The sequence below is a fragment of the Mobula hypostoma genome, chromosome 5, assembly GCF_963921235.1.
Source record: "Mobula hypostoma chromosome 5, sMobHyp1.1, whole genome shotgun sequence".
Lineage (NCBI taxonomy): Eukaryota > Metazoa > Chordata > Chondrichthyes > Myliobatiformes > Myliobatidae > Mobula > Mobula hypostoma.
In genome coordinates, this window is record NC_086101.1 from 193058320 (window position 1) to 193078041 (window position 19722).

A 19722-nucleotide genomic window follows, 5' to 3' on the forward strand; every position below is an offset into this window, starting at 1 on the left:
AATGCTCCTCATGGTACATCTATAGAAGTTTTTGAATATATTTGTTGACATACCAAATCTCTACAAACTCCTAATGAAGTATAGTTGCTGTCTTGCCTTCTTTATAACTACAGCAATATGTTGGGACCAGGTTAGATCCTCAGAGATCTTGATACCCAGGAACTTGAAACTGCTCACTCTCTCCACTTCTGATCCCTCTATGAGGATTGGTATGTGTTCCTTCATCTTACCCTTCCTGAAGTCCACAATCAGCTCTTTAGTCTTACTGACATTGAGTGCCAGGTTGTTGCTGCGACACCACTCCACTAGTTGGCATATCTCACTCCTGTACACTCTCTCGTCCCCACCTGAGATTCTAACAACAATGGTTGTATCATCAGGAAATTTATAGATGGTATTTGAGCTATGCCTAGCCACACAGTCATGGGTATAGAGAGAGTAGAGCAGTGGGCTAAGCACACACCCCTGAGGTGCACCAGTGTTGATCGTCAGCAAGGAGGTAAGTAAGTACGTTCATTCCTTATTTAAATCTTGAGAGAATAGGGGATATGTCTACAGAGGCAGTGTTCTGCTCTGGGTGACAGATGTGGGATTTCTAGGAGACTCCCAGCCTGCCCGATGGCCACATCTGCAATAGATACATCGAGATTCAGCTCTTTAGAGATCGTGTTAGGAAACTGGAGCTGCAGCTCGATGACCTTCAGCTTGTTAGGGAAAGTGAGTTTGTGATAGACAGGAGCTACAGGGAGTTAGTCACCCCAAGGCTACAGGAGACAGTTAAATGGGTGACTGTCAGGAGAGGGAAGGGAGAACGTCAGATAGTGGAGAGAACCACTATGGCTGTCCTTCTCAACAATAAGAACTCCATTTTGAGTATAGTTGGGAGCTTCAACCTACCTGGGGGAAGCAACAGTGGCAGTGCTTCTGGCACTGAGTCTGACCCTGTGGCTCAGAAGGGTAGGGAACTGAAGAGGAGGGCAGCAGTGATAGGAGACTCTATAGTCAGGGGGACAAACAGGTGATTCTGTGGACATGAAAAGGAAACACGGATGGTAGTTTGCCTTCGGAGGTGCCAGGGTCCAAGATGTTTCTGAACGCGTCCACAATATCCTGAAAAGAGAGTGAGCAGCCAGAAGTCGTGGTACATATTGGTAGCAACGACATAGGTAGATAAAGGGAGGAGGTCCTGAAAAAAGAATACAGTGAGTTAGGAAAGAAGCTGAGAAGCAGGACCTCAAGGGTAGTAATCTCGGGATTGCTGCCTGTGCCACGCAATAGCGAGAATAGATTGAGGTGGCAGATAAATATGTGGCTGAAGAACTGGAGTAGGGGGCAGGGATTCAGATTTCTGGATCATTGGGACCTCTTCTGGGGCAGGTGGGACCAGTACAAAAGGGACGGGTTGCACTTGAATCCAAGGGGGATCAATATCTTGCAGGCAGGTTTACTAGAGCTGTTGGGAGTGGTTTAAACTAATATGGCAGAGGAATGGGAACCAGGATGATAGAGCTGAGGACAAGCCAGCAGGTTTACAAGTAAGGAAGGACAAGCCAATGATTAGGTACAAATACAGACAGAACAAAGAGTTAAATTACACCACAGAGACAAAAGTCAAAAAGATGAAGAATGCAGGGCTGAAGGTGCTCTATTTAAATGTGCATAGCATTTGAAATAAGATGGATGAACCCTTGGCACAATCAGTATGACATTGTGGCATTACTGAGTCATGGTTGAAAGAAGGCCATGATTGGAAGCTTAGTATCAAAGGACAGGCAGGAAGGCATAGGCAGTGATGTGGCTTTGTTGGTAAGAAATGGAATTACATCTCTGGAAAGAGATGACATATGGTCAGAGAATGTTGAATTTTGTGGGTGGAGTTAAGAAACTGCAAGGGTGAAAAAACCATTATGAGAATCATAAAGAGGCCTCCAAATAGTAGCCAAGGTGTGGGGTTGAGATTGTAAAGGGAGCTGGAAGAGGCATGTAATAAGGGTAATGACACAATTGTAATGCAAGTCTTCAATATGCAAGGGGATTGGGAAAATCAAGTTGGTGTCGTATCGCAAGAGAGGGAATTTGCAGAATGCCTACGAGATGGCTTTTTAGAGCCACTTGTGCTTGAGCCTACTCGGGGAAAGACCCTTAGACTGGGTGTTGTGTAGGAACCCAGATATTATTAGGGAGCTTAACGTAAAGGAACCCTTAGGAGGCAGTGATCATAATATGATCACTTCCATAGATGTGATCATATTATGTGATCAGTTCTATAGATGTACTGTGGAGAGCATTCTAACAGGCTACATCACTGTCTGGTGTTGGGGGGGGGGAGGGTGGGTGCTACTACACAGGACCGAAAGAAAGGGTTGTAAATTTAGTCGGCTCCATCTTGGGTACTAGCCTACAAAGTACCCAGGATATCTTCAGGGAGCGGTCTCTCAGAAAGGCAGCATCCATTATTAAGGACCTCCAACACCCAGGGCATGTCCTTTTCTCACTGTTACCAGATACAGAAGCCTGAAGGCACACATTCAGCGATTCAGGAACAGCTTCTTCCCCTCTGCCATCCGATTCCTAAATGGACATTGATCCCTTGGACACGACCTCACTTTTTTAAATATACAGTATTTCTGTTTTTGCACGATTTTTAATCTATTCATTATACGTATACTGTATTTGATTGATTGATTTCTTTCTCTTTTTCTGCTTCTCCTTCTACTACTGCTGTTATCAAATTTCACGATGCATGCTGGTGATAAGAAACCTGATTCTGAATTCATACTGCAGTTTGAGAGGGAGAAGCATAAGTCACATGTATCAGTATCACAATGGAATTGAAGGGAATTACTGAGGCATGAGAGTGGAGCTTGTCCAGGTGGATTGGAGGACGATACTGGCAGGGACGATGGCACATGTTCTCTAAACCATAGGCATCCGTTAGTCTCATGAGACCATGGATTTGCACCTTGGAAGGTTTCCAGGGTGCAGGCCTGGGCAAGGTTGTATGGAAGACCGGCAGTTGCCCATGCTGCAAGTCTCCCCTCTCCACGCCACTGATGTTGTCCAAGGGAAGGGCATTAGGACCCATACAGCTTGGCACCAGTGTCGTCGCAGACCAATGTGTGGTTAAGTGCCTTGCTCAAGACACAACACGCTGCCTCAGCTGAGGCTCGAACTAGCGACCTTCCGGTCACTAGACCGACGCCTTAACCACTTGGCCACATGCTCTAAACCAGTCAGCATCCTGGTGAACCTCTTCTGCACCCTCTCCAAAGTTTCCACATCCTTTCTGTAATAAATTGCACCCAGTTCTGAAATGTTGAAATTGACAAGTCTAATCTGTGTACATGCGCACACATACTCTTCTTCTTCGGTTGTCCATCGAAATCCGATGACGATGTCCACTCCTTTAACGGTGAGATCTTTGATGCCTATACAGTCCTATCCTGGACCCACAAGCCCTATTGCAGGTGGGACATGTATATGTGGTAGTGGTGGCAACAATGGCTGCGTTTCTCCTGGCTCTCTTCTGCTGTCTTCTGGTTGTTCTTTCCATCTCCAGAATACGAACCCAGTCCCTTCACAGCTGTCGCCAAGCGGTACGGTCAGCAGCAACCTCCTCCAGGTCCTCGGGTCTGATCTTGTACTTCCTTAAAGCACTCTTCATCTGATCCTCATAGCGCTTCTTCGGCCTTCCAGCTGAGCGACGACTGTGATGTAGCTGGCCGTATAACACTTTGCGGGGTAGCTGACATGGGGGCATCCTTATCACGTGCCCCGGCCACTGCAGCTCGCACACACACACACACACACACACACACACACACACACACGGCATGGTAGTGTAGCCATTAGCATAACACTATTCTAGAATCAGCATTCATTTCTTGTTACTGTCTGTAAGTTTAAATGTTCTCCCCGTAACCATGTGGGTTTCCTCCCACATCCCGAAGATGTCTGGGGTAGGGTTAGTAAGTTGTCAGCATACTATGTTGGTACCAGAAGTATGACGACACTTGCAGGTTTCTCCCCCCAGCGTAAATTCGAACAGCATTGGTCATTGCCACAAGCAATGCATTTCACAATATGTTTCATGAACACGTGACAGATAAAGCTAATCTTTCATCTCCAACACACATACACATATACTTTAGACCAGGGGTTCCCAATCTTATTTTATGCCATGGACCCCTACGTTAACAGTGGGCCTCAGGTTGGGAACCCCTGCTTTAGACAGAGCTCAGTCAATCCAGGTAGATTCAACAACCCAGTCCCAAAGCAATGCCACTGTGTCAGGATAGAAAAATTGTCAGTCAGTCAGTCCAGCCATGGATAGTGCAATGATAACACAACCCATCAAACATCATCCTTACCACTGGGAGGAAACAGCTCCAGCGTTCCTGAGGTATCTTCCCCTGTTCCTGTCAACTTCAACAGAGCAAAGTGGCGAATCCCTAATGAAATACAAACATTTCAATACATGATACACAAAAATAACAGCTACAGAAGATGCAGGTCTGAAACAAAGGTGGAAAATGCTGGAAACACTCAGTATCTGTGGAGGGAGAGAGAGAGAAATGGCCAACATTTTCAGGTCTGCAATCCTTTGTCAGGACTGGGAAAGAGATGGTAATTTTTTGGAAACAGGGAGGGTTAAGTAGAGCAAAGGGAATGTCTGTGATAGGATAAACAGTTTAACGCAGTTGCAAATCTTTCCGCACACGTCTTCCCTGCTGAGGTTTTCCAACACTTTCCTGTTCTATTTATACACCACTCTGTTTTTTATGCAGTGAACAGTGGGGCATTGCGATAGAACAGAGGGATCTGGGAACACACATCCATAATTCCTTGGAAGTGACATCACAGGTAGATAGGGACATAAAGACAGCCTTTGGCACAGAGGCTTTCATAAATTGCAGTACTGAGTTCAGGAGTTGTGATGTACATTGTGGTTGTATAAGATGCTGGTGAGGTCTAACTTGGATTATTGGGCAGATCTGGTCACCTACAGGAAAGATGTCAATATGATTGAAAGAATGCAAAGGAAATTTACAAGGATGTTGCTGGGACTTGGGGATAGGAGTTATAGGGAAAGGTTGAATAGGTTAGACTTTATTTCCTGGAGCGAAGGAGAGTAAGGGAAGATTTGATTAAAATTATGAGGGATATTGATAGGGTAAATGCAAGTAGGCTTTTTCCACTGAGTTTGGGTGATACTAGAACTAAGGAATTTCTTCATTCAGAGGGTGGTGAGAGAATGGAACGAGCTGAGAGCACGTTCGATTAAGAGAAATTTGGTTAAGTACATGGATGGGAGGGATATAGAGGGCTATGGTCCAGCTGCAGGTTGATGGGAACAGGCAGAACACAGGCTGGATGGGCTGGATGGCCTGTTTCTGCTGTAGTGCATCTATGACTACATGAGTCTGGCTCTCTTTATCTATTTGTTTATTTATTGACAAAGCACAGAATAGGCCCTTCTGACCCCTAAAGCCACGCTGCTTAGCAATCCCCCGATTTAACCCTAGCCTCACCATGGGACAATTTACAATACTTGGGAGTCCTTGCGCAAGGTACCCTAAAGGTTAACCTGCAGGTTGAGTTGGTTGTGAAGAAGCCGAATGCAATGTTGGCATTCATTTCCAGAGGTATAGAATATAAGAGCAGGGATGTGATGTCGAGGCTCTATAAGGCACTCATGAGACCACACTTGCAGTGTTGTGTGCAGTTTTGGGCTCCTTATTTTAGAAAGGATATACTGACATTGAAGAGGGTTCAGAGAAGATTCACGAGAATGATTCCAGGAATTAAAGGGTTACCGTATGAGGAACATCTGGCAGCTCTTGGAGTTCAGGAGAATGAGGGGGGATCTCATAGAAACATTCCAAATGTTAAAAGGCCTGAACAGATTAGATATGGCAAACTTATTTCCCATGGTAGGGGATTCTAGGACAAGAGGGCACAACTTCAGGATTGAAGGATGTCCTTTTAGAACTGAGATGCAGAGAAATTACTTTAGTCAGAGGGTGGTAAATCTGTGGAATTTGTTGCCATGAGCGGCTGTGGAGGCCAAGTCATTGGGTATATTTAAGGCAGAGATAGATAGGTTCTTGATTAGCCAGGGCATCAAAGGGTACGGGGTGAAAGCAGGGGAGTGGGGATGACTGGATGAAGTGGATCAGCCCATGATTGAATGGCGGAGCAGACTTGATGGGCCGAATGGCCTGCTTCTGCTCCTAAATCTTATGGTCTTATGGACCAATTAACCCACCAAGCATCACATCATTGGATTGTGGGAGGAAACCGGAGCATCTGGAGGAAACCCATGTAGTCACGGGGAGAACTCCTTACAGCCAGCGGTGGGAATTGAACCCCAGTCGCCTGTACTGTAAAGCGTTGTGCTAACCACTTCACTACCGTGCCGCCCAGTGTTACAATAAGAAATATATATGAAAAAAAACACAGTGCAGAAAAGAGCAAAAAGCGAGGCAGTGTTCATGGGTTCAGAAATTTGTGTTATCCCTTTGTTCTGCACAGACCCAAAACACTGACTGCCTCTTGTTGCACTGAGGCTGTGTGACTTACCAGTTTTTACTGCAGTTTCTATGTGTGCTGTGCGCTGTGTGTGACAATGTACAGTGTTTCGCACCTTGGCCCCGGAAGGACATTGTTTCCTTTAGCTGTGTGGTTGAATGACAATTAAATTTGAACTTCTGTCTTTGTGATGGAACACACTAACAATGCTGGGACTACTTGTGAAGTTTCTCAGTGGTCTTGGGTGACGTGATGCCTATTTTGGTGGCACTCTACCCTCTGGATGTGGCACAAGAGACTGCAGATGCTGGAGGAACAGCAGGCTGGGCAGCATCTCTTGCCCCACTCTCATCGGGGAGAAGACTACGTACGTACCATCCACGCCAGGATTCCCCAATCAGTAAGGCAGATCAACACCTCCACCCACTAACCCACCCCTCCACGCCCCCAACCACCAGTACTTTATCATTTCCTGTCAGTCACCTTATGTATAGATATTCCAGTGTCTAGCGTCACTTCATGGACATACGATCAATCTATGTACATAAGCTATCTTCTGTATTTATATTTATTGTGTTTTTTATTATTATTGTGTTCTTTATCTTATTATGTGTTTTTGTGTTGCATCGGATCTGGAGTAACAATGATTTTGTTCCCCTTTACACTTGTGTACTGGAAATGACATTAAACATTCTTGAATCTTGAATCTGTGGGAGGAAATAGACAGTCGACGTTTCGGGCTAAATCCCCTAATCTGGACACAGCTTGGATTAAGTCAGGCTTGTCAGCTGTACCTTGGTCTCCCATCCCTGGACTCACCTTAGCAACAGTAGGCACCATTTGTACGGTCATTAAAATGAGGCAAAAGATTAAAGTTGTAAGAGCAGAGGGAACGTAGGGAGCACCAGGAAGGGAGCAGATAGTGAGGAAAATGAGGATAGGAAAGACAGGACTGCGAACTTAGCGGGGAAATTCTGGAATTCTTTTCCCATTCTGGGAAAACCTCGCTGGGGTTTAGAAGGATGACAGTGGGGGGGGGGGGTGGAGTGTGGGGCATCTCATTGAAAGCTGTCAAATATTGAAAGGCCTGGAGACAGTGGATCTGAAGAGGAAGTTTCCTATAGTGGGGGAGTCTGGGGACAGAGGGCACAGCCTCAGAATAGAGGGACACCCCTTTAGAACAGAGATGAAGAGGAATTTCTTCAGCCATTGAGTAGTGAATCATCGCCATAGAGGGTTGTGGAGGCCAAGTCATTGGGTATATTTAAAGCAGAGATTGATAGATTATTCATTAGTCAGGGCATCAGAGGTTATGGCACAGGAGAGTGGGGTTGAGAGGGTTAATAAATCAGCCATGATGAAATGGTGGAGAAGACTTGATGGGCTGAACAGCTTAATTCTGCTCCTATATGTTCTATCTGCTCCTATGGTCTAAAACTCCCTGCCTCTCACACCTGTGATACTATCTGAGAGGGATGAGAGTCGAGGGGCCTACCTGCGTTAAGAAGGGTGCGCTGATCATGAAATGAATTGGCCCAGGATCAGCAGGGTATGTGCTACAGGTCCTGAGGTGTAAACAGCTGTCAAAATAACTTACCCAAGTGGCAGTCCTGGCCGGTGACAGCCGACATCTGCTGCTGGAACATCCATTCTTCCTCGTCAGGAGCTGAAATTATCAGCAGCCTTCGCTTCCACTGCAACCTTAGAAAGAAAACGGACAATGGACAGACCCATGAAGATGCAGAGACCGGAGGAATACGGACTTGTGTAGGCAGAAAGGATGCATTTAAATGGTTCTGCACAACATAGGCTAAAAGACCTGTTCTACACTCAGCAGCCACTTTATTAGATACGTCCCGTGCCTAATAAAATGGCCACTGAGTCTATGTTCGTGGTCTTCGGCTGCTGTAGCCCACCCACTTCAAGGTTCAACGTGTTGTGTGTTCAGAGATGCTTCTCTGCACACCACTGTTGTAACGCGTGTGTATTTGAGTTACTGTCACCTTCCTGTCAGCTTGAACCAGCCTGGCCATTCTCCTCTGACCTCTCTCATTAACAAGATGTCTTTGTCCACAGAACTGCCACTCTCTGGATGTTTTTTTGATTTTTCACTCCATTCTCTGTAAACTCTGAAGGTTGTTGTGTGTGAAAATCCCAGCAGTTTCTGAGTTACCCAAACTGGTACGAACAGTCATTCCACAGTCAAAGTCACCTCTTCCCCATTCTGATGTTTGGTCTGATCAACAACTGAACCTCTTGACCACGTCTGCATGCTTTTATGCGTTGAGATACAGCCACCTGATTGGCTGGTTAGATATTTGCATTAACGAGCAGGTGTGCAGGTGTACCTGGCCACTGAGTGTAGTTAGCTCAGAGTGATGAGATTTCACATCCAACCACAGCAGCTAAGGAACTTAAATTCAAATAAAACTGGATTTAAAAAACTAACCTCAGGCACAATATGTATGGAACCACCGTTTGCTTTCCCTGGAGCAGTGGAGGCTAATGGGTCACCCAATAGAGGCATAGACTAGAGTTTCTTTCACAGGGTTGAAATGTCTAATACTAGAGGGCATGCATTTAAGGTGAGAGGGGAGAAGTTCAAAGGAGATGTGAGGGGCAATGTTTTATTTATGCAGAGAGTGGTGGGTGCCCGGAATGCATTGCCTGAGGTAGTGGTGGAGGCAGATACAATAGAGGTATCTAAGAGGCTCTTAGGTAGGAACAAGCATCTGCAGGAATGGAGGGATATGGACCATGTTAGTAAAGATAAAAAGTTGTGGGTATGTTATCTTGATGCAGAAGTGTGACCAAACTTCAACACTCAGGCTTATTTCATGGCATTTCCAGTTCACAAAGGTAAAAGAGAACAAAATAATTGTTACTGCGGATCTGATGCAGCACAAAAAACGCAATAAATATAATCACACACAAGATCACTTATATACTCAGATTGAGTGTATGTCCATAAAGTGACGCCAGGCACTGGAGTGTCTGTACATAAGGTGACTGACTGGAAATGATAAAGTAGTGGTGGTTGGGGGTGTGGAGGAGTGGATTAGTGGGTGGAGGTGTTGATCAGCCTTACTGCTTGGGGGAAGTAACTGTTTTTGAGTCTAGTGGATGCTACATATCCTCCTCCCTGATAGGAGAGGGACAATCAGTCGATGAGCAGGGTGGGTGGGATCCTTCATGATGTTCCTGACCCTTTTCCAGAACCTTTCTGTGTAAACGTCCATGATGGTGGATAGGCTGGTGCCAGTGATGCGCTGGACGGTTCTGACTACCCGTTGTAGAGCCTCCCTATCCGCCGCCGTGCAGTTCCCATTCCAAGCAGAGATGCAGCTTGTTAGGATGCTCTCTACTGCCCATCTGTAGAATGACATGAGTACAGATGTGCACAGTCCAGCTCCCTGCAGCCTCCTCAGAAAAGCAGAGGTGTTGGTGAGCTTTCCTGATTGTGGGCTGCCCCCACAACACCTTCAGACTGTGTTGGCTGTTGACACAAATTATGCATTTGACTGTATATTTTGATATTTCGAAGTATATGTGACAAATAAAGCTAATCTTTATGTGGAAGCAGACAAGCTTAAATCATTCAGCATAACTTGGTGGGCAAATGGCCTCTCTATACTCTTCGATGTTCCATGTTCTGGTAAGGGTAATAAAAACACAAGGGGAGATGCTCCATCCTGATCAAAAAGGCACAACAGCGCCTTTATTTCCTGCAGAGCATGAAGAAAGCTCACCTCTGTCCCAGGATACTGACGGACTTTTACCACTGTACCATTGAGAGCATACTCACCAACTGCATCTCAGTGTGGTATGGCAATTGTCCCATATCGGACCACAAACCACTCCAGTGGGTGGTGACAACTGCCCAGCGGATTATTGGCACCCAATTGCCCACCATTGAGAACATCTACCATAAATGCTGCCTGGGCAGGGCGAAAAGCATTATCGGGGATGCATCTCACCCTAAACACGGACTTTTTACTCTCCTCCCATCCAGTAGGCACTACAGGAGCCTCTGCTCCTGCACCAAAAGGCACAGGAAGAGCTTCTTCCCTGAGGCTGTGACACTGCTGAACCTCTCATCACAGCGCTAAGCAGTATTGCATTCCTATTGTACTGTCTCAGTACTTTCATATTTGTGTGTTGTAGCACTTTTTTTACTCGCAGTTATTTTGTAAATAACTATTTTTTGCATTTCTGGTCAGATGCTAACTGCATTTCATTGGTTTTGTATCTGTACTCCACACAATGACAATAAAGTTGAATCTAATCTAGTCTAATCTAACCTAATAAAGTGAGAGGAAGGTTTTTATTTTACACAGTGTATGGTTGATACCTGGAATGCACTGCCCAGGAAGGTGGTGAAATCAGATGTAACATATTTAAGAGAAATATGGATGTACACTTATAAGGCATTGAAGGCAACCCTAACTCATACGTCCTTGGAATATGAGAGGAAACTCACACAAACACAGGGAGCACGTACAAACACCTTTCAGACAGCGGTGGGAATTGAACCCCCAGTCGCTAGCGTGGCAAAATTTTACGCTAACCATTACACTACCCTACCGCCCTAGCTCTCAAAAGCTACAAGGTCACCGCTCGAGAAAGAGGGGAGATACAAGGAAGGACAGCTAGCCGGAGATCTGGGACATGGGAAAATGCCAGAATCCACTTGATAATTTCACAGAAGTTTAAAAAATTCTTACAATAACAGAGAAGGTATGGGTTTGTAACTGAGAAAACAAATAGGACAGAAGAAAGCTGTAAGAAATCAGCCAGACAGTGGAAAGAGAAACCAGTCAATGTCTCAGGTCAGTAACCCTTGCTCAGAACTGGAGAGTGGGTGGGGGTGAAGTGGGACGGGGACACTGGGGGATTACATTTTCAAACAGAGACACAAGTGAGACTGCAGACTGCTGGGCTGGCATGGTAGAGTAGCAGTTAGCAACCCGGTTCAGTTCCTGTCGCTGCCTGTGAGAAGTTTGTGTATTCTCGTAGTAACTGTGTGGATTTCCTCAGGATGCTCCAGTTTCCTCCCATCATAAGACATAGAAGCAGGATTAGGCCATTCAGCCCATTGAGTTTGCTCCATCATTTCATCATGGCCAATTTATTTTCCCTCTCAACCCCATTCCCCTGCCTTCCCCCCATAACCATTGACACCCTTACTAATCAAGAATCTATCAACCTCTGCCTTAAATATACACAGCCACCTGTGGCAATGAATTTCACAGACTTAAGTCCAAGATCAAGTTCAAATTTATTGTCATCTAATTCTAAATTGGAGAAAGGCCAATTTTGGTGGTATCAGAAAAGATCTGGCAAGTGTGGATTGGCACAGATTATTTTCTGGCAAAGGCATACTTGGTAAGTGGGAGGCCTCCAAAAGTGGAATGTTGAGAGTGCAAAGCTCGTACGTGCCTGTCAGAGTAAAAGGGAAGATAACAGGTGTAAGGAACCTCAGTTTTCAAGAGATACTGAGACCCTGGTTAAGAAAGGAAAGGAGGTAGGAACAAATGAGGTGCTTATGGAGTACAAGAAATGCAAGAGAACATGTCAGAAAGAAATCAGGAGGGCTAAAAGCAGCCATAAAGTTGCTCTAGCAGACCAGCTAGCAGAGAAGACAGTCTGCTAGAGAATCCTGAGGGATTCTACAGATATGACAGGTATGTTAAGAGCAAAAGAATTGCAAGGGACAGAATTGGTCCACTGGAACAGCAGAATGGTAATCTGTGTGTGGAGCCAAAAGGGATTGGGGAGATCCTAAATGAAATTTTTGCATCTGTATTTACTTGGGAGATAGACACAGAGTAGGAGGTGTTTGCTGTCTTGAGGCAAATTAGGGTGGATAAATCCCCAGGGCCTGACAAGATATTCCCTCAGACCCTGTGGGAGGCTAGTACAGGAATTGCAGGAGCCCTAGCAGAGATATTTAAATCATCCTTAGTGACAGATGAGGTACTGGAGTATTGGAGGATAGCCAATGTTGTTCCACTGTTTCAGAAAGGATCGAAAAATAAACCAGGAAATTATAGACCAGTGAGTCTGACATCAGAGGTGGGAAAGTTATTTGAAGGTATTCTAAGGAGTCAGAGATATTAGTATTTGGATAGACATGGACTGATTAAGGACAGTCAGCACAGTTTTGTGCATGGCGGGTTGTGTCTGACCAATCTCACAGAGCTTTTCAAGGTAGTTACCAGGAACGTTGATGAAGGCAAGGCCATGAATGTTGTCTACATGGACTTCAGCAATGCATTTGACAAGGTCCCACACGGGAGGTTGGACAAGAGGTTCAGTCACTCGACATTCAATATGAAGTAGTAAACTGGATTAGAAACTGGATTGGAGGGAGAAGCCAGAGAGTGGTAGTAGATGGTTGCTTCTCTGAGTGGAGGCCTGTGACTAGTGGAGTGCCACAGAGATCGGTGCTGGGCCCGTTGCTGTTTGTCATCTATATCAATGATCTGGATGATAATGTGGTTAACTGGATCAGCAAATTTGCAGATAACACAAAGAATGGGGGTGTCGTGGACAGTGAGGAAGACTATCATGGCTTGCAGTGGAATTAGGACCAGATGGAAAAATGGGCTGAAAAATAGCAGATGGAATTTAATCCTGTCAAGTCTGAAGTGTTGCACTTTGGTGGGACCAACCATAGTAGGTCTTACACAGAGAACAGTAGGGCAGTGAGGAGTGCAATGGAACAAAGGGATCTGGGAATACAGGTCTATAGTTCATTGAAAATGAGACACAGGTAGATAGGGTCGTAAAGAAAGCTTTTGGCACATTGGTCTTCGTAAATCAATGTATTGAGTACAGGAGATGGGATATTATGTTGAGGTTGTATAAGACATTGGTGAGGCCTGATCTGGAGTATTGTGTGCAGTTTTAGTCACCTACCTACAGGAAAGATGTAAATAAGGTTGAAAGAGTACAGAGAAAATTTTCAAGGATGTTACTGGGTCTAGAGGACCTGAGTTATAGGGGAAGATTGAATAGGTTAGGACTTTATTCCTTGGAATGTAGAAGATTGAGGGGAGATTTGATAGAGGTACACAAAATTATGAGGGGCAAAGATAGGGTATATACAAGCAGGCTTTTTTCCACTGGGGTTGGGTGGGACTACAATTAGAGGTCATGGGTTAAGGGTGAAAGGTGAAAAGTTTAAGGAGAATATGAATGGAAATTTTTTCACTCAGAGGATTGTGAGAGAGTGAGACAAGCTGTCCGCACAAGTGGTGTACGTGAGCTCAATTTCAACGTTTCAGAGAAGTTTGGATAGGTACATGGATAGGAGGGCTATGGTCCCAGTGAGGTTGGTGGGAGTAGGGAGTTTAAGTGGTTTTCACATGGACTAGATGGGCCAAAGGACCTGTTTCTGTGCTGTACTTCTGTATGACTGGACATACTGTATAGTGTATACAATTAAATGAAGCAATGATTCACTACCTTCTGGCTAACAAAATTCCTCCTCATCTCTGACCTAAATGCACCGCCCAGCAACCCATCTATTTAACCCTCGCCTAACCACAGGACAATTTACAATGACCAACTAACCTACTAACCAGTAGGACTTTGGACTGTGGGAGAAAACTGGAGCACCCACACAGTCACTGGGAGAATGTACAAACATCCTACAGATGACTTTGGAATTGAATTCCGATGTGGAGAGGATGTTTCCTGTAGTGGGAGAGGAGGAATTTCTTTAGCCAGAGGGTGGTGAATCCATGGAATTCATTGACACAGACGGTTATCGTCAGTTATATTTAAAGCGGAGATTGATAGATTCTTGATTAGTAAGGACATCAAAGGTTACGGGCAGAAGGCAGGAAAATGGGGTTGAGAGGGAAAATATATCAGCCATGATCGAAAGATGGAGCAGACTCGATGGGCCGAATGGCCTAATTCTGCTCCTATGTCTTGTGTTAATGAGGTCAGTGCAGGAAAGCTGTGCTGAGGCAGAGATCGGCTCTGATCCCGATCAGTGACAGGACCAGATGGACTATTCCTGCTGATTCTAGTTGTAACATAAGACATCTGCACCCATACTGTTCAAAGCAGAGACTGAGACTTGCTCACACTTTATGTAGAACAGTACGGGACAGGCGCCAGCTCTTTGGCTCACAGTGGCTGTGCTGAAAATGATGTCAAATATAATTAATCCTAGCTGCTGTATATGGTCCATATCCACCCATTCCCTGCACATCCATGTGTCTGTCTAAAATCCTCTATCGTATCTGCCTCCACCACCACCCCTGGCAACACATTCCAGGAAATGGACCACTCTCCATGTAAGAAAAACCTGCCCTCTACACCTTACCCCGTTCACTTTAAAGATTTAGATTTAAAGGCATCCGTTAGTCTTGCGAAAGCATGGATCTGCGCCTGGAAAGTCTTCACTCTCCAGGGCGCAGGCCTGGGCAAGGTTGTATGGAAGACTGGCCCATGCTGCAAGTCTCCCCTCTCCATGACACCGATGTTGTCCAAGGGAAGGGCAAGGGCCGATACAGCTTGGCACCGGTGTTGTCGCAGAGCACAGTGCCTTGCTCAAGGACACAACACGCTGCCTCGGCTGGGGCTCAAAGTCACGACCTTCAGATCGCTAGCCAATGCCTTAACCACTTGGCCACGTGCCCACACTTTAAAGCCCTATAATTTTGACATTTCTACTTTAGGAAAAAGACTATCTTCTCTATTTCTGCCTCTCATAATCTTATAAACCTCTATGAGGTCTCCTGTCAGCCCACTCTACTCCAGAGAAAACAACCCAAGATTGTCCAAGCTCCCCTTACAGCACATGCCTCTAACCCAGGCAGCATCCTTCTGCGCCCTGTCCAAAGCCTCCACATCCATCCTGTAATGGGACACCAGAGACTCCAAATGCGGCTCAACCAAAGTTTTATACAATAGATGCAACGTGACTCCATGCCTCCATCACTGAAAGCAAGCACACCATGTGCCTTCTTGACTGTCCCGCTACCTGCAGTTCCACTTCGGGGAGGCACAAGGTCCCACACACATCTTACCTGAAGAGGAATCTGTTGATGTTAACCTGACCTTGATAGTTGAGGCAGGTGACACCAGTCTTCTTCTCCTGTTCAATCTCTGGTAGCCTGGAGGGCAACGTGTCCATGTAATTCACCAGAACTTTGATAGGAATGGGGACATCAAAGTATTGCTGTGGAAACAGAGCAATTGGTTTAGAGCAGGCAACATCTCAACCCCTCAGTCATCAGACTCTTGAACCAAAGGGGATAACTTCACTCAGCCCAACCTGAACTGTTCCCACAACCTGTGGACTCACTTTCAAGGACTTTTCATCTCATGTTCTCCATATTTATTACTTTTTTTAAAATACTGCCCTTTCTTTTTTTTATTTGCACAATTTGTTGGCTTTCGCATATTGATTGTCTGTCCATCCTGTTGGGGGCAGTCTGTCATTGATTCTGTTGTGTTTCTTTGTACCTACTGTGAATGCCTGCAAGGAAATTAATCTCAGGGTTGTATGTGGTGACATATATGTACTTTAATAATAAATTTACTTGGAATTTTGTGTAAGGCCCACAACTGGTCGAGGTCAACCATCGAGATTGCGTCCTAGCCGGAATGCAAACCAGGACCGTACGATATGGAGAGTGAGCTGTTGCCCATGTAGTGGGCTCCCCCTCTCCACACAGCTGATGAACCCAAAGGGGCAGCAGAGACCGATACAGTTTGGTACCGGCACCGTCACAGGAATTGCCAGTCAGTGTTGAATTCAATATTGGTCTGCTTTAGGGACTCCAGCTCCGGAATTTTCCTCAGGGTTTACTCCAGAACCCTTCCCCCATGTGTGGGTATGGCCGCATGCTGTGGACATTTGAGATCAGAGTTTTCATTTCGAATCCCCCCTCATTTTCCTGTGCTCCAGGGAGAGGTCCTAACCTGCTCAACCTTTCCCTACAACTCTGGTCGTCAAGTCCCAGCAATTTCCTTTTCCTTTACTTATGTAGTTGTTGTAACTTATGGTAGTTTTTATTTCATTATTGCACTGAACTGCTGCTACAAAGTAACACAATTCACGACCTATGTCCATGTACCAAGGTAACATAACGGTAACAGTTGGCGCCACGCTATTACAGCTCGGGCCGCTGGAGTTCAGAGTTCAATGCTGCAGTCCTCCGAGAGGACTTTGAATATCCTCTCATGGAAGGCGGCAGTTTCCTCAGGTCCTCTGGTTTCTTCACAGTCCAAGGATGTACCGGTTGACAGGTTAATTGGTCGTTATTGTAAATTGTCCCATGATTAGGCTAGGGTTGCTGGCTGCACAGCTCAGAGAGCTGGAAAGGCCTATTCCATGCTGTGTCCCCAAATAAGTAAATACTGAATCTGAAGTACTAATCTTGTGTTCCAAAATGGCAAAACTGTGTCGACTTTCACCTTCACTTTCATGTTGTAATCCACCAGCACCATAAAGAATTCATCAAAGGTCATGCCGAAATCTTTCCTGAGCTCTGTGATCACCTCATCGCTGACAGGTTCAGTCACGGGATCATCCAGGGCTTTTTCATTCTCTGAAACACAGAAACAGGGAGACATGTCAAGGAAATAGTAACCGCAGAGACTCTGAAAGGAACATATGCTCTTCAATCATGCCCTCCCTCCACATCCACCCACGTGCCTGGGACAAGTTCACTATCATAGTCATACGACAGTGGCCACTCAGCGTATGTTCATGGTCTTCTGCTGCTGGAGCCCACTCAGTTCAAGGTTCAATGTGCTCTGCATTCAGAGACATTCTTCTGCACACCACTGTTGTAACATGGGGTCATCTGAGTTACAGTATCTTGAGGCCGAATAACTGGCCAGTCTGTGAACTGGAGTAACGTGAGGCCCTCTGCTGGCCAGAGTCAACCATGGATGTTGTGTCCTCGTTGTCTACATGATACACGAGCCAGGGCAGTACGATATGGAGAGAGAGCTGTTGCCCGTACAGCAGGCTCCCCCTCTCCTCACAGCTGATGAATCCAAAGGAATTACAGGGACAGATTGGCACCAGAAGCACCGTAGGAGTTGCCAGTCAGCGTTGAACTCAATGTAGGGAGTGCAGCTCCAGGTCTTTCCCTCAGGGTTTACTCCTGAAGCCTCCCCCATAAGCGGGTATGGCCACAAAGCAGCGGAGGTATGAAATCACAGTTTTCCTACTCCTAGATGGACTGCCAACCACGCTGATGAACACCCCATCTGCCCGAGGCGACTCTCTCCTGTCAGTAGAAATGGTTCCTCTGGGCTCAGTAGCTGAGACACACATGAAGGCCGGGAGCTGGACTTGGTTGTCAGAGGCCGTTTGAGGCACACGCCATTGGGAGCATTTAATAGGTAGTGGGAGCTTGTCCCCATTACCACCCCCAACTCCCCCCAGCCATTACAGCCTGAAGGAACCATTGGGGTCACGAGCAGGCCATATTTCACCATTGTATTTCAACATTTCTCTGCGTTGATTTGTACCTCTTGACAGCCCATTAAGATGTCTGACTCAGTCCTGGGACCTCTGGCAGGCCCCAGTTTCCACACTGGCTGAGTTCCAGATCTTTCCTTTCTGCATGAATAATCGACTGGCTTCATTCTGCACTCAGTCTTCGTTGTCTGGCATCCTGAACTGGGAACTTGGTCCAGTGAAAAACTTCTTTGTATAGTATTTAAACGTCTGTCTGCCTTTGCACTGAATCTCTTGACAGACAATTAGACAGGGACTTCCTTTTCCCCAGGCTGGAAATGTCTAATACCCGAGGGCATGCACTGAAGGAGAGAGGGGTAATTTCAAAGGAGATGGGAGGGGCAAGTCTTGGTTTTACACAGAGTGGTGGCTTCCTGGAAAGCACTGCCTGAGGTGGTGGTGGAGGCAGAAACACTAGAGAACTTCAGATAGGCACAAGGATGTGAGGAAAACGGAAGGATGTGGCAGAAGAGATGAGTTGAGTTGGCCATTTGATTACTTCTGTAATTGGTTCAGCACAATATTGAGGACTGAAGAGCCTGTTCCTGCACTATACTGTTCTAAATAACTCTGTTTGAATTCCTCACAAAGGGTCTTGGCCTGAATCATCACCTATTTATTTCCCTCCATAGTTGCTGCCTGTCCTGCTGAGTTCCTCCAGCACTTTGTGTGTGTTGCTCGGATTTCCAGCATCTGCAGAAACTCCTGTGTTTTGGAGATTGGGGTAACAGGACGTTTGGAGAAGAGGGGGATTACTAGAGGGTTGGAATGGAGGAATGGGTCTGAAATAAGATTAAAGTAAATAGAATATCAAAATATATACTGCATATGTCACCCGCCTACTACACTGAGGTTCAACACCCTGCAGGCATTCACAACAGGACAAAGAAATACAGTGGAATCAGTGAAAAACTACACACAGACAAACAAACAATCAATGTGCAAAGGAAGATAAATTCTGCAAATAAATAAATAGATAGATAGATAAAAAATAATACTAAGAGAATGAGTCCTTGAACGTGAGTCTATAGGTTGTGTTCAGTGATCAGTTCAGAGTGGTAGTGAGAGAAGGTATCCTCGCCGGTTCAGGAGCCTGATGAGTTATACTTTTATACTGGAATAATAAGGGAGGGTTGGAAGTGGGAAGAGGAGGAGGGAGGCAAGGAGGGAAGGAGAGAGTTGGAAGTGGGAGATTAGAGAGTTGGAAGTGAGAAGTGGGAGATGGGATGGTTGGAAGAGGGAGGCAGAGGGTTGGAATCAGTAAGAAAGGAGCAAAGCAGAGGGAGAGAGATTGGAATAGAAGGGTTTGGGATGAGCGAGGTCACTCACCGGTCTGGTAGTGTTCCACGGTCAGGGTGCTGTTGGACAGTGATCCCAGGATGATGATCACACTGATCCGCCGGAGTGCCAGCTGACACACGTGCTCCAGGTACTCATCCCTCTGCTGAATATAGAGCCGGCTGTCTGCGCTGGGTGCAGTAATCACCTGTCAGAGACACTGAGATGAGTCAGAGTCTCACACACACACACACACACACAGAGTCTGTCTCTCTCTCACAGAGTCTCTCTCACACAGACACAGTCTCTCTCCCTCTCACATACACACAGTCTTTCCCTCTTACACACAGTCTTTCTCTTCCCTCTCCACACATACACACAGTCTCTCCCTCTTACAGTCTTTCTCTTCTCTCTCA

The 19722-nt window shown here is 45.9% G+C and overlaps 1 protein-coding gene across 1 annotated transcript in view; it reads right to left on the reverse strand.

Annotated features, from left to right (window-relative positions):
- The window catches only part of LOC134346396 (coiled-coil domain-containing protein 80-like), a 33256-nt gene that overhangs the window by 5635 nt on the left and 7899 nt on the right, over positions 1-19722 (reverse strand). The window contains exons 2-6 of the mRNA XM_063047754.1: positions 19358-19514; positions 16972-17105; positions 15579-15730; positions 8129-8232; positions 4371-4451 (exon numbers count right to left, since the gene is read on the reverse strand). Coding sequence (XP_062903824.1) covers positions 4371-4451; positions 8129-8232; positions 15579-15730; positions 16972-17105; positions 19358-19514 — 628 coding nt within the window. The remainder of the gene's footprint in view (positions 1-4370; positions 4452-8128; positions 8233-15578; positions 15731-16971; positions 17106-19357; positions 19515-19722) is intronic.